We start from the raw sequence: 15,703 nt of genomic DNA on the forward strand, positions 1-15,703 counted from the left end.
TGATGTTCCACGTCATCCATATAAGTTTGCCCACCTCAACCGCCATCTATTACTATCGCAATGGGTGTGTCACATTATGTCACAGTATACAAGCTGTACGTCATACTTAGGCCATTACCATGTATTCTCAGTCGCAAAGGATTGCAAGAAAACAAACCCCCAACCACCCTCTCCACCCACACAGGCATCCCAATCATGCCCAGCAGCCCCGGTATAAGAAACTTACCCCTCCAAAAAAAAACTCCCCTCCGCCCACCACAAGCAGAAAACCTGCTCATACCCTAATAACAAACTTAGAAACATTAGGGGTGTACCCTTGTGGAGGTCACCAGCAGCCCAGATACCCCCTCGCTGGAATGAAGGGGGGCCAGGGCCATACCCATGTGTCCTCCTCAGCAGAACAGACCATAACACGTTGCCTCAAAACAAGTGCACGTAGAAAAACATAGGAGCTCAGAACTTACATGCAACCACCAAGACATGCAGCATTGACCACCCCCGACCCCCAGAGGTGCCCAGCCTGACGCATTACAGCCCCCATCCCAGCCCATATCACGTCCAACCCCAGACAATCATATATCATATGCAGCAACATGATATTATCAGTTCGTACATCCAAGGATTAACTGCACATGGATTAACACAACACAATTTCAGCAAAAGCCATGCTCTGGAGTTCAAAGATCAGTCTCGTGCATGCACAGGCGCCCCCAACAGGGTTAGTGCAAAAGCAACCAGCAACAACCAGTCATTAATGGTCTCAAATAAAGTAAGTACACACCACAGGTCCAACGGCTAGTGGTTACTGCATAATGCAGGGACAAACTGCAACCATTGAGAAAAAGGATAATAAAAAGATAAAAAAGACATAATTACATAAGATTGCGTGCATGAGACACGTCAGATCTTACTCCAGCGCATTGTAGACAGCAGCAACAGAGTCAGTCTGCCATATTTCTGTAGCCGTTTCAATCCTCACTGTCCGCTGCGTCACCTTCCGTCCTCGACGCGGCCCTGTGTTCTAGCTGTTTGACAAAGCGCATAGCGTCCTTCGTAGTTGTAAATATTCTGTGCTTGCTGCCATGTTGAATCTTGAGCCGGATAGAGTATTGCATACTGGACTTTCAGCACCTGTAACTTCTTTTTTTATTGGTTGAAAATCACGTCTGGCTTGTTGTACCGACGACGTGAAGTCCGGGAAGAGCTGCACCTATGTACCTTGATATTTCGTAGTGCCCATTTCCCTCGCCATCCGGAGTGCCACATCGCGATCTCTATAGTTGAGGAGTTTGGCAATGATCGGAGGCGAAGGAGCCCCAGGAACCGGGAGAGGCGCCAAGGAGTTATGCGCCCTCTCGACCACTAGCTTGCTGGAAAAACTCTCCGCACCAAACAGTGACCTAAGCATGTCCTCAATGTACAGCTCCATTTTCACGATATTGGTGGACTCGGGCACCCCAATAATGCGCAGATTATTGCCCCTAGACCTGGCTTCCAAGCCCTCATTCTTCGCATTAATCACCGAGAGTAGTTTTTCCATCTGCACACAGGACTTGGTAATATTTTCAACCTTGTCTTCGGTGTTCAAAATACATTGTTCAGCTTCCGTTAGGCGCGCCCCATGCTTATTTAATTTGGATGCCATGTTATCCATGCGAAGGTTGAGCGTGTCTATTTTGCTATCAATAGTATGTAAACTTTGCTGCATTACAGACATCATCTGCTCGAGTTTACTAAAGCCATTGACCTCAGTCTCTGTGTCCGATGCGGCTTGCGCAGTGGACTTGTTAAGTCGCTTCGAGTCAAAAGACTGTCTGGATTGTACCTGCCTGTCCTGTTTGCCCATGCTGACAGTAGGTGTGGCTCAGGTATCAGACGACAAGCAGGGTCTGCCTCAATGCCCCATACGAGGGCCTCTATCCAGCTATTCCAACCAGCGCGCAGGAGATGTCGGATGCGGAGGTCCAACCAAGTCCCATACAAAGATACACAGCGTCGTTCTCACCAGCTGTCAATGGAAGATCGCCAAGGCAGGCTCCAGAAAACACCTCCAGGCGGACAGGCTACTTTGCACTAATATGCCCTTGGTAGTCAGTGGCCGGCCAGTACAGCAGTATCTCATAATGGGCCCAGGCAGATCACCACCAAGAAGACCATTGAGTAGCTAAATACAGTCTTGCAAAATGGCAGCCAGACAGGCAGGCAGCAGGCCTCCCTCTCAGGGTGAGGCTTCAAAATGGCGGCCGCTCGATGGTGCAGCGCGAATCCGAGGCGGGAGGCTCACCTCTCTTCCCAGCAGGGGTCTGCGGCTCCCGATCAAGCAGCGTGGGGGAGGCTGACCGAAGGCAGCACAGGATCCACCCTATGAAGCTGCCCCGAGTAAGAGCGCCACCGCACCACAACCAGGAGCCCCGCGCAGCTGCGCTCCCAGCACAGGCAGCCGCAGCAGGAGCCCCCGGCACCAGAGCCGCGCCGCCGCCCACTTACCCGGGGAAGGCAGGCCCCAGCGGCAATGCCAGTGCCATCAGCTGTCTCCCGCACACCGGCCATGAATCCAGGATCTCCGTGCCCGTCAAAGACCTCAAGCAGCGCCGCTCCGCCAGAGTTCAATCCAACAGCCGCAGCCCAGCAGTTTGCAGTCACGGCGTGCCGGCGCGGCGGTCAGGAGGCGCGCGCCGCCATTACAGCTCCGGGGACGTGGCCACAATCTCCTCCCGAAATCGGCAGACAAGAAGAGCCATCAGATGCGCTCAGCCCCGCAATCTGCCGCCCGCAGTCAGGGGAATCAGTTACGCTGCTGCATAATGTCGAAGTCCACTGAGGAACACAGGATAATGTACGGATTTCTGCCCTGACCAGCAGAGCTGCACTAGTGTGCGGCCATTTTGCTGCGGAAAAGTTCTCCGAAGAAAATGACGTAGGTGCGCCGGGGCAGGTCTTATGTGAGCTCGCTGACGTCACGTATGCCTGGGTGGAGTCGTGTGATGTCGCCCCGCCCTCGGCGCGCAGGGATGCTGTGGCAAAAAAGTTTCCGGATCCAGTCTCACGCCTGGGGATAATTCTACGTGAAGGAATCTGTGGCTAAAATCGTCTCTACCAGATACATCGTTACCGAAGGTAAGTAACTCGTACTTTATTTCCAAATCCATCCATAGTGGCTGAACGTTCACTGCATACCTTGGATACAAAGACATTTCATAAATGTCATATGCACGGTACAAAAGAATTTCGGAAGACAGAGCAACTGTTAGTAGCTTTTGGCCCAGTAAATAAAGGCAAAGCAATTACGAAACATTTACAAGATGTATTGCTGATTACATCACAACAGCTAATTTGTCAATGAAAAGACAGTTGACCAGGATGGTTAGATGACATCCAACATGGCCTATGGTGACAACAGTTGCCCTGTTTGCATTTATTTCCCTTATCAGCATTTGTAAACCAGCAACCTGGTGGATGTTTTTGCTAAGCATTACTGTATTGAAGTGCAGACTAGCAGAGAAACTGCAGTGGGACAAGCTGTGAGCCAAGACCTTTTTTCTAGAAGTTAAGCTTCATTACCACCCTGCTCTTACCTGTAGTAATGCTATTGTAATCTTAATACAAGCATGTGAAAAAAGTTATGTGGTTCTCCATCATTGGCATTTTTCATAGATTCACATGAGATCTACCAGCATCACCATTAACATGAGCCAAATAAATATCTGACAGTTGGAAGCCTCTGAGAGGAACAGCTGAGGTGCTGGCCTCTGATTGGCTGGAATTTGTATCCTTTCTAATAATGTGAATGCAATGTAAATATTAAGTTCTTAACATCAATATTAAGTGTGTGTAACTTCACTGCTGTAATAAAATTGTTACCCGGGAGTTCCCAGTCTGACAACGGTGAATAATTCAAGCATGTGAATTAATGAACGATGCCAGTGCCATAGAACCAGAATTGCAGGTAAGTAACCTTTTTCCTTACAATAATTTCTCACTTGGAGGTAGCTTTTTACAGAATCTTGGGCATGTGTGGAATTATGCCCTTTTCCATGTGATATTTTATTATGTCCTTTGGAGCATGTAGTTAAGGTATATTACTTTCAGTGCGGCAAGGAGAGCTGTGTTATGTGAAGTTATTTAGGGCAAAGTGCAGATTTACCTGGTGACTGCGGCTGAGAAGATGCTTGCGACTGGGGGTGCGGGATGAGGGAGACACTTCACAAAGCTTGCTTGCAGCCCAAAATGCTGTGGTTTGCCACTTTATTCTCTACACCCGATTGAGGTTAGCTCAGACCTGGGTTTATAAATGATACTGGTGCCAGCTTCCCCGACTGAAGGCCAGAGTGGGCCTTCAGTGGCCTCACAAATTTTTCATGTCTACTTTAGAGGTTGCTCAGGCTTGTGTGTGATCTCTGTGGAATCATTGATTAAGTAGTTCAGTATTGCTGTGTCCTTTTTGATGTAGGGAGAAAGCTTGTCATTGTTCCTGTTGGTCCTTTTGGGGTGGAGTTTCTCGATTTAAACACTGTGCTTCAAATCCTCTTCCAGGTTGCAGGAAATGGAGATTTTGTACAAAAAAGAGAAAGAGGAAGCCGATCTTCTCTTGGAACAGCAAAGATTGGTAAGTACCCTGTCTTTTATTCTTCTAGGTTAAATTGTAATGCTTTTGATGCTACAACATGTGTGACTTGATTTGCTATTAAAGTGAGGTGTTTTGTGGTGGGCAACAGGTATCTGCATTTTAAGCCTAGCAGTTCTTACATTTGATCCTGTGGAAATCCAGCGTTTATACCTGAGACCAAACATAGTTGTGAGGTTGCCATACCTTGTCAAATCAGCTGCCTTGTTCAAGAGTACCACCAGATGTTGGTGTAGCTGATTGCCAATCTGATGTTCTCTGCTGAGAGGTCAACATACACCTTGAACATGAACTTATATCTCACCTTAGGGAGGGCAGCTGGGAGTGAGACATTTCTAAGTCCTAGCTCTGGTCTCAAAAGCCCAAGCTGCTGCTCAGTCTCGTGGCTCATCCCTGTCATCCAATCATTCTCTTTAATGGCTGCTGTTAATTATATGCTGGGAGCCTACAGGTGAACACAAAAGCATGCTAAACGCAAATAATTTGTGTTTTCAGGCAAATTATTTGAGAAGTTTACGTCTCCAGCATTGGCTCGTTAATGGATTCACCTGCTTGAATCATTACCTAGCGTCAGTCTTGAAAACCCCAATTGTTTTAAAAACAGCACTGCCACCATGCTGACATTTAAGAAAATATCTCTAGTACCCCCTGCATCTCATTATTTTGGTCTGTATTGTAGCCAAAGCCAGTGAGATGAATGTACTTTGAACTCCGCTCTCTCTCTCAAGGCCACAACACTCCTTATATAATATCACATGATATATGTGATGGTTTCCCTCACAAACTCTGTTCTATACTTCATAAAAAATATTTGGAGAAAATGTTCAACTTGATCTTCTTTCTGCTGTACAAATAAGGGTTACATTTGTTTTGTATTTTCCACCTGTTATCATTTTGACTTCTGCCCGATAGACTTGTCTGAGGACTGTTGCTGATGTTCTGGACAAGGCCAGCAGTTTTCCTTTTTGAATATGGTTAAAACCACTGTCTAAGCCCTAACTTTCTCTCAAGTCTTTTTTCTGTAATGTATCCCAGGAAAAACCTGTCTTATGACACTTAATATATTGATGTGAATGTTTGTATTGTTTTATCATTTGTCAGAGTTCTTTCAGTGATATCTTTGAGCACTCTATCACAAACGAGTGTCAAATTGTTGCCTCACACCTCCAGGGTATGGATAGTCTGCTTACAATGTTGCTTCCCTGTTACCCGCAACTTCAGATGCAACTGTGTGCCCAATTCTTGTTGCTTAGCTGCCAACGGTGCATTCCAACTACAGATTGGCTGTGAACTCTTTGAGTGTTTTGGAGGCATGCTTCTGCACTTTGTCTAACCCCTCTTCTGCATGAACTCTAAATTCAGTGTGTGTTATTGTCTTTATCTAAATGTTCTTGTATCTATTGACACTGGATTCCCAAGTGTGTTTCCCCTGACCTACCAAATAGATAAAGCTCATGAATAACTATGAAATGTCTCCTTTATGAATGATAAGATTTGTTTTCTTCATCTTTGGCTTTTTCATACATTCATATGTTTTGCATATTCCCTGTAGTTAAGGATGGAATCCTTGTCACATAAATATCCTGCTGGTTTAGAATTAACTCTAATACATCCTTTAAAAGTACAACCCAGTCACATAATGTTTTTGCTGTTTATTTATCAGCCAGTGAGTGGTGGACTTAAGCTCTGTCCCAAGAAGTCCAGTCAACTCTTTCACCACATGTCGAGTTAGGGACGAAGTCCCCTGCTTCATCTGTGTTGAATACTCAGAAATGTATTCAAAGAAGTATCCAAACTGATTATGTTTGGCAACCTCTTATGCTGTAGCAGTATGCATTTTTCTCACACACTACTGGTAAGATGTTGAGAAAGCAGTTCTGTCTGGACATTTCCCCTACAGTCATTCTTCTTAATGCAGGAAAGCAGAAAACGGTAGGAAGTATCTTTTTTTAAACTTTGGAAAAAATGAGACCACACTGGCATGTGGAATACATACGGTGAACAATGTGAATAAACAAGGTACGAAAGAAAGTCTCCTGTGGGCACGAAAAGAGCCTGATGTCATATTTGTTCTAGTGTGCAAAACACAATTTGTAAATCTCTCTTCAGAGAGAAGGTGAAAGAGGAGAATGTTCTGGTGTGAAGTGAGAACATATAGGGTAAACATCTTGCATATTTAGGCCTCTCTGGAATGTGGTAAGCATTACCTCCTAGCCTTCCTCTAAAGATGGCTTTAGGCATGTGTACTTGTGGCACACAATTCACCAAGACTGCTTTCTTCTCTGGCTTCTTCAGTAGTCACCTGTCCTGTTCTCTGCCATCTGGTGATCTTCTTCTACCAGTAACACTACAGCATCAACAAAAGGTGACTTCATGTTGAGGGCAACTTCTACTTTGAAGTCCAAACACTCATCCATAAATCCCTCAATAATGTCAGCTGTTTCGACTTAAGGTTTTTATATTCTGGTATAAACACTTTTCTTGGCAAATATTTCTTAAAATGTTATATGCAAGAAATCCACCACCATCATTAAAAGCTTTCTTTGCCAGACCTTGTTCTGATTGATCAGGAAGGGGGTTACATACTGTAAAATTCCATGTAGCAGCACATTATAAACAACTTTAAATCAGATAAGATATTTGGAGGAATCACCTTTTCTGCAGGACCTTGTAATGCTATGCATGAGAGGACTGCGATGATGGCCTTTCAGGCCAGAGCACACTGTGACGCCTCTTTTAATTAGGAGTTTTGTTATGGTTTGGTTCCCCTCCCCCCCCCCCCTCTCTCCCCCCCCCCCTCTCTCCCCCCCCCCTCTCTCCCCCCCCCCCTCTCTCCCCCCCCCCTCTCTCCCCCCCCCCCCTCTCTCCCCCCCCCCCCCCCCAAGAAAAGGTTGGCCAGTGCAGCCTGTAAATGTGCTTTTAAAAAGGTGTACTTACTTTCTAAGTTAGGTTTTCTAAGGAACATTTTCAAAATAGTTTAAGCTATCTTAAAAGTATTCCTGGATGCTGCGAGTTATCAGGACTGTTCATTGCCTATGACTCGAATGGAGATTCACCCTTAGGAGACCTAGAGTTACAAGTAAGAAATATTTCCCACCAGACTACATTCTAATGCAAGACTTTCCCTCCAACTAGACGTTAGAGAGTAATAAAACCAAAGAGCATGCGCTGTTCACTTAATCATTTGAAAATGAGAGAAAGTTTGTGCTCTCTGAAAACAACAATTAAGTTGAAAATCTGATTCAAGATGGTTACTGTAAATTATAATCCCATTTCTTAAGCAGAGACCATTCTACATTCTAAAGCTAGGCATTGCCCAGTGTTACATTGACTTTAAGCACAGCTGTACCCCATATTTGTATGGGAAATCCGTTTTAAGCCAATAGACAATTGCAAGCAAAATTCTATAATTAACCTTCATAATGGTGCATTTGTAGAAGGCCAGACTGCGTGTAATGCCGCTTTGCATTGCATTCATGCCTGACTCTTGCCAACGAATGCATTGCATTCAAGACAGCATAGGCCCTAATAGAAATGATCATTAGTATTACAGAAGTCATCTAGTTTCATTTGGTAAGCTGTCTCTGCTTTGAAAAACAGACTTTGACAATCTCTCAGTTGTGTATTCTTCATTGATTCTGGATGCATCAGTGTTTGCATAGGGGAGAGCAGTGAATGATGTTGGAACAGGAATGCCTCTCGCATGGTAAATGGCAGTGTACCCCTGCCCTGGGTGTCTGACTGCATATGAAATTGATGCATGCCTGTCCCTGGTTGGCCAAGTTCTAGAACCTGACTGTAACCTGAAGTGGAGCACCAAACATGCCCTTATAATCGGCATACGACTACTGTTCATTGCCATGGTGAGACACATCAAGTAGTGGTGGCAGTGTATCCTGTTTTATGACTCTTTAGCTTTAGTGTTTCCAGACATTTTTATTTGTGTCTCAGAGTGGTGGTCTAGTAATCCCTCGCATGTAAGCTTACACAGTTATGCGAACCCCATGTCCCTTGCGCTGACATCTCAAATGTATGTCAAGTGCAGTAAGTGTATATCACGTGTATGGTTTTAGTGTGGTATGAGTCTGAATACTGGCACCCGCTCTATTTTGGATGCCCAGGGTTTAGCATGGCACACGATGGAGGGCGAGGACAGCTTCCCTGACAGTGCAAGTGTATTACCTGCATTCCTTCAGGTGTAGGGTGGAGACCTAGCAAATAAGATGGAGGATGGAGACCGCGCTTCTCTTAAAAATTCAGTGAGTGCCTTGTTAGCAAAAGGCTGCTGATTAGTTAGTCCTGAGTACTTCCTTTTGGTAGGTGTGAGGGTGGTCCTGCAGTTTCTGTTGTCCAAGGTGAGGATGTTTTTTGATAGGACTTGCGCTTTTGACTGTCTTTGATTGTTGCTTCATGAACTTCATTGTGCCTATGTTTTTGAAATTGCTGCTAGGAGACAGCCCCATTGCTATCTGCTGTAGCCATAATTTTCATACTGTCTGAGGAACAGCGAGAAAGATCCAAGCTACCCACTTTGTTCCAGTCCCAAGATTCTTGATCAAGGAAGAGTATGAATACACAGTTGCTGTGCAACCAGTGCTGCTGTACCTGACGTCTTCAGTTTCTGCTGCAGGGTCTTCCTAAACTTCCTAGACGCGCATCTACCTGCTTAGGGAGGGAGGGAAGGAGGATGCCTGCCTCTGCTGGTGTAGAAACTGTCCAGGAGGAGAAGCCAGTGTGTTCCTTGCATGAGGAGCACCCAGAGAAAGTAGACTACCACAGAAAGCAAACCAAGGAGTGACCTTAGGTGTGAGAGGGACCCATGCTCTCTCTGAGCAACTCCCGTGTGAGCTTCAACAAGAGTTGCAATACTACTTATCAGTGTCTACTCCAGCAACTCGCCTTGAGTGCAGAAGACTAGTGCTGCTGACATTAGGAAGAAGAGCTAGGTTGCCCTGATCAACCCAGAGACTGTAACTGCCAAAAACATTACATAACAGATGATTCGTTTGGGAGGCTGCTGAACCTGAGCATCTATCTGCACCTGGCTAAGAAGGCTGTTTTTGACAAAGAGGAGTGCTGCTAAACAGGCCTGATAAATTCAGAGGTCCCTGTTCCAATGTGGGGCCATCACTGTGGCCTCAAAAGAAGTGTCGCTGATGCCACAGGCTCTGATATGTGAATCACACTTGTCACAATATTGGAACATGCAGCAGAGACTGCGGCATGGACTTGACTTTGTTGACTAAGTGTACGCAGGCGGTAAAAGTCTTTGAATTCAGTTGAGCAGTTGATCGTTAGGGTACTTTAAGTAATATGCACCTCTGCCTAATTGATGCCTATGCCCACAGTATATTGAGGAGTATAACAATTAGATATTTTCAATAGTGGGGAGAGAGAATACGGTTAGGGGATATAATGATTTACTGAGAATTGTAACTTAGTTAACCCTGTTAATACAGCAAATTAAATACTGCACCGTTCAGTTAGAATATGAGATTAATGTATTTTTTTTACCTAAAGGATAAACCCTGGGCTGGAAAATGTTATTATGTATTGGTTTACTGTTTATTTCTGACCTCTTGTCACCCACACTGCCTCGTATCACACCTAGGGCCACTTAACAGACTCCCCAAGACTTCTGCTAAAGCAAAGATCTTCCACCTCTTCCCTATAAGATTTACTCTCTATATCAGAAAAGAGGACTGTTAACGGTGACTAACCCTGAGGGTAGGGGGTGAGAGTGTGTGCGAGAGAGAGTGAAAGAAGGGCCGTTAATATTCTAGTGGCAAGGCACATTCCTTCAGTCACGAGAGGTACTCTACAACAAGAAGACAGTCCTTTTGAACTACCATACATAAATTTGTCACAATCCGCCTGAGATGCGCATCCTTAGTTGAACATACTAAGCAAGAAATACTATATATAAAATTTGATTTCATTTGAAGGGCCCTTGAGCACTGACCCCTGCGTTGAATCTTTATCACGTATCTTTTAGCCTCTGCTCAGATAATTCCGAAATCCTTATCTGTCCTCAGCGTTGTGCTACTTCACACAGCTAGTCCTTTTCCTCTAGTCCTTTCTTCCTTATTTAAACTTAAATTGCTAGGGTATCGTTAAAGAAAAAGGGGATACCAAAACTAGACACGTTTGATCTGAAAGAAACACGTTAGTTAGATTCCTCACCTTAGAATATCCCCAGGCGTCAGACTGGATCCGGAAGATTTTTCGTCAGCAATACCCCTTGCGCGTCGCTAGGCGTCGTCTGCGGCTCCGCGTCCGTCGTTGGCGTCGTGCGCTGTAATGACGTCGTCGGAGTACTTAGACGCCGCCCTCGCGCGCTGACGTCAGTTCTTCTTTTTTTCCGCGCCAGTAAGCGCCGATCCGGGAGAGCTACCCCTTTTAGTCTTTTTTGACTAAATATTTTGATCCCTTTTGATCCTTGTCAATCGACATCTGGTGCCGGTAGGATGCCTGGGTTCAAGGCTTGCGACGATTGCCACCGACTGATGTCGGTGACCGATCACCACCGCCGGTGCCTCTACTGTTTGGGCCTCGACCACGCCGCGGACTCGTGCTCCGATTGTCAGGCCCTGACCTCGAAAGCTAGGCGGGAGCGGTCCCGTAAGCTTCTCGAGCTCCGACACTCGGCTCCGCGCCCTTCTCGATCCCGGTCCAGGAGGAGGTCCAAGGATCGGTCGCGGAGCCGCGACAGACGTCATCATTCGTCTGGCTCGAAGTCTTCGGGTAAGTCCAAGCGATCTAAGAAGTCCAAGAGGCGACACCGCTCTTCGGACTCCCCTCGCCGGTCGCGCGACTCGGCCGAGGGTCAGGGTGGTACCACCCCTGCGGCTCCGCAGGAGCCGCAGGCGCCGCGCACGTCCCCATACCCGCCGGTCCCTGGGACTGACGCGGCGCCGGCGGAGATCGCTGCCTTCCTCTGGGCCATGAGGAAACTGCCTCCGCTGTCGACGCCCGCCGGCGCGCCTTCGGGCCCCGCGGACTCGACTGGGCGACCTTGCGCGCCGGCGGCTCCGGCCCCGGCGCCGTTGGAGGCGCCGGCCCCGACGCCGCAGGTCCCCGAGGGGCCCATACCTGGGCGCCGGTCGACCTCGTAACGCCTCCTCCGCCGGCGCCGACTCCGGTTCCACCCTCGACGCCGACTCCGGTCGACGTCGTTCCCCGGTTCAGCCCCTGTCCGGGCCCGACGCCGATGCGGCGCCCACCGACGCCGCATCGGACGCCGCTCGAGACTCACTATGTCTATCGTCCGGCTCCGATCCTTCCACCTGTTTACCAGGAATCGGATGACGGGGGCGACTGGGAGGGGTCCGATGACCCTATGGCCGTTCAGGCTCAACTGTCACAGGACTGGGCAAATGAACTGGGGGAGGCCAGTGGTCTGGATACCTCACCGGACACTGGATTAATCTTTCCTCCGACTGTGGCTTCGGAGGAGGGTGCAGCTTTTTCTGTGGTGCTGCGCAAGGCGGCCGAAGCCCTTGGGCTTGAGCTGCCTGCCGTGGCTGTGAGGACTAACATCCTCACTGAGGTGCTTCAGTCTGCAGCAAGCTCCACTGAGCCTCCGCTGCCATTCAATGAGGCCCTCACTGACGTTCTGCAGGGCACCTGGTCCAATCCCTCCACAGTCCCTCCTGTGGATAGAAACGTCGCCAGGCGCCACCGCCCTGCTCCGGGCGACCCCAGTTTTCTGTCGCAACATCCCACCCCCGAGAGCCTGGTTATCCAGGCCTCTACCTCCCAAACCTCCTTCCCGTCCGCTCCTCCGGACCGGGATTCCAAGAGACTAGAACAGTTTGGCAAAAAGCTGTTCTCCTCCCTCAGTTTAGGCCTGCGGTCTTTAAACACCGCCTGTCTCTTGGACCGTTTCTCCCACTCTCTGTGGGATACGGTGGAGGACGTGGCTCTGGCCGATGGGAGGGATGCAGCGCGCCATGCAATCCGGTGTGGACTTGACACCACGGACTCGCTGGGTAGGGCGATTTCCACCACGGTGGCGCTTCGGCGTTGCGCCTGGCTGCGGTCCACGTCCTTTTCGGGGGATGTCCAGAGCACTCTCATGGACATGCCCTTTGATGGCGCTCGCCTTTTTGGTGAAAAAGCGGACAGTGCGCTGTCTCGCTTTAAGGACTCCCGGGCTACGGCCACGTCCTTGGGCCTTTCGGCCCCTTTGCCGCAAGCTTCCGCTTTTCGCCCCTTTCGTGGCCAAGGAAGGGGCAGCCTACTCACGTCCGCAGAGCCACCGGCCGCAGACCCAACCTGCACGCGGTCGCGGACGTGGTTTCCGCCGAGGCGGTTCTGGAGGACGACGCGGTCAGTCCACATCCACCCCGGCAGCATCCGCCTCAAAGACTTCCTAGTCCGAGCTTTCAGGCCCATTCATCGCCAGTGGGAGGCAGAGTTCGCCATCACCTGCTCCACTGGCGTACCATCACTTCGGACAGGTGGGTGCTGCAAATCGTCCGAAGGGGCTACTCCCTCCCCTTCGAGACGACCCCTCCAGCCATGCCACCGCAGCACCACCGTATCTCGGAGGATCATTTGCATCTTCTGCGAGAGGAAGTTTCGGCCCTCTTGGCCAAAGAGGCCGTCGAGCGCGTTCCGAGCCCAGAAGTAGGTCGTGGTTGTTATTCCCACTACTTTCTGGTTCCCAAGAAGGGCCTACGCCCTATCGTGGACCTCAGGAACGTCAATGCCTTCCTCCGGAAGGAACGGTTCAAAATGTTGACTTTGGCTCAGGTTCTAGCTGCCCTTGACCCTGGAGACTGGATGGTAGCGTTGGACTTGCAGGACGCATATTTCCACATCCCCGTCCTGCCGGCCCACCGGTGTTACCTGCGGTTCACGGTGGGCCAGGAGCATTTTCAGTTCACCGTGCTCCCCTTCGGCCTCACCAGTGCCCCTCGGGTGTTCACGAAAGTGATGGCGGTGGTCGCAGCTCATCTGCGCAGTTCAGGGGTTCCAGTCTTCCCCTGTCTCGACGACTGGTTGTTGAAGGCGGGCTCGCCCCAGGCAGTCGTCTCCCACCTCCAGACTACGGCGGATCTCCTGCATTTGCTGGGGTTTTCCATCAACGTGCCGAAGTCACACCTGAGTCCCTCTCAGAAGCTCCTCTTCATCGGAGCGGTTCTCGATTCGGCGCAGTTCCGGGTCTATCCGCCGGAACAGCGGGTCCGGGATATTCAGGCCCTGATTCCCATCTTTCGGCCTCTATCCTGGGTTTCGGTCAGGCTAGTGTTGCGGCTTCTGGGGCTGATGGCCTCCTGCATCCTACTAGTGCATCACGCCAGGCGGCGCATGCGGGCTCTGCAGTGGGACCTGAAGTTTCTGTGGGCCCAGCATCACGGCAACCTGTCCGACCATGTCTTGATCTCGGAGGGCACTGCACAGCAGTTGCAGTGGTGGCTCACGGACCGCGATTGGGTCACAGGCAAGTGCCTCTCCCTACCCCTACCGGAGCATGTCGTAGTGACGGATGCGTCCCTCCTGGGATGGGGTGGCCATATGGGAGAGGCGGAGATCAGAGGCCTCTGGTCTCCGGCGGAGTCTCGCCTCCACATCAACTTGTTGGAGCTGAGAGCGATCCGACTTGCACTGAAAGCCTTCCTTCCCTCTGTCAGGGGAAGTGTCGTGCAGGTGTTCACGGACAACATCACCGCCATGTGGTATTGCAACAAACAGGGCGGGGTGGGGTCGTGGACCTTTTGTCAGGAGGCTCTGCGCCTCTGGACGTGGCTGGAACACCAGGGCGTCACCCTAGTGGTTCAACATCTGGCGGACTCTCTGAACGCCAGAGCAGACGAACTCAGCCGCCGGTGCATGATGGATCACGAATGGCGTCTGAACTCAGAAGTGGTGCAAGGTCTCTTTCAGCAGTGGGGAGAGCCTTGGTTAGATCTATTCGCCACCGAAGAGTACGCGCAATGTCAGCAGTTCTGCGCGTTAGAATTTCCAAGGCGGCACTCGCTCGGCGACGCCTTTCGTCACGAGTGGAGTTGCGGTCTGTTGTACGCCTTTCCGCCTATACCACTTCTGCCCAGAGTGCTGAAGAAGATCAGGCACGACCGGGCCCAAGTCATCTTGGTGGCTCCGGATTGGGCACGAAGGTACTGGTATCCCGAGCTACTCAGTATGCTGACCGATCCTCCGATACATCTGCCCCTTCGGGAGGATCTTCTGTCGCAGCAGCAGGGGACGGTCCTCCACCCGAACCTGTCCAGCCTCCACCTCCATGCGTGGAGATTGAGCGGCGGCTGTTGATGCCATTTGACTTGCCTCCTGAAGTCTGTGATATCATTCTGGCAGCCAGGCGTCCCTCCACAAAAACGGTATACGCCTGCCGGTGGAACAAATTTGTGGCATGGTGCACAGCAAAGGCTGTGGATCCCCTTTCCGCCCCTCTTTCTGAGGTTCTCCTCTTTCTTCTTTCTTTGGCCTGGCAGGGCTCTGCCCTGGGCACCTTGAAAGGTTATCTTGCTGCCCTCTCTGCCTTCTTACGGCTTCCTGATCAGCCTTCTCTTTTCAAGTCCCCTGTGGTTCAACGCTTTCTTAAAGGCATTACTCATACGTTCCCTCCTGTTCCTTTCGTAATGCCTCAGTGGGACTTGAATCTTGTTCTCACATTTCTGATGTGCGCTCCCTTTGAGCCTCTTCACAATTGTCCTCTTCGTCTTCTGACGCTTAAGACTGCTTTCCTGGTAGCCATCACCTCGGCTAGATGGGTGAGTGAGCTCCAGGCTCTATCGTCCAAGCCTCCTTTTCTATCTGTTCATCCGGACAAGGTTGTACTTCGGCCTCGTCCTTCCTTTCTACCGAAGGTGGTGACTCCCTTTCATCTTGGGCAATCTGTCACCTTGCCCACCTTCTTTCCGCCTCCGCATCCTTCCAAAGAGGAAGAGAGGCTCCACCGTCTGGACCCAAAACGTGCGCTCTCCTTTTATTTGGACCGCACAAAACAGTTCCGGGTGGACGACCAAATTTTCGTTGGATATGTGGGTGCTAAGAAGGGAAAAGCTGTGCACAAACGGACCATCTCCCGGTGGGTCGTTTTGTGCATCGAAA

The 15,703-nt window shown here is 49.7% G+C and overlaps 1 protein-coding gene across 16 annotated transcripts in view; it reads left to right on the forward strand.

The window, feature by feature from the left end:
• The window catches only part of KIF1B (kinesin family member 1B), a 1,461,559-nt gene that overhangs the window by 592,906 nt on the left and 852,950 nt on the right, over window positions 1–15,703 (forward strand). For all 16 annotated transcript variants that reach the window (XM_085609808.1, XM_085609814.1, XM_085609823.1 and 13 more), the window contains one exon: window positions 4,534–4,606. In XM_085609808.1, the coding sequence (XP_085465934.1) occupies window positions 4,534–4,606 (73 nt within the window). The remainder of the gene's footprint in view (window positions 1–4,533; window positions 4,607–15,703) is intronic.

This window comes from Triturus cristatus, chromosome 1_2, assembly GCF_964204655.1.
Source record: "Triturus cristatus chromosome 1_2, aTriCri1.1, whole genome shotgun sequence".
NCBI lineage: Eukaryota > Metazoa > Chordata > Amphibia > Caudata > Salamandridae > Triturus > Triturus cristatus.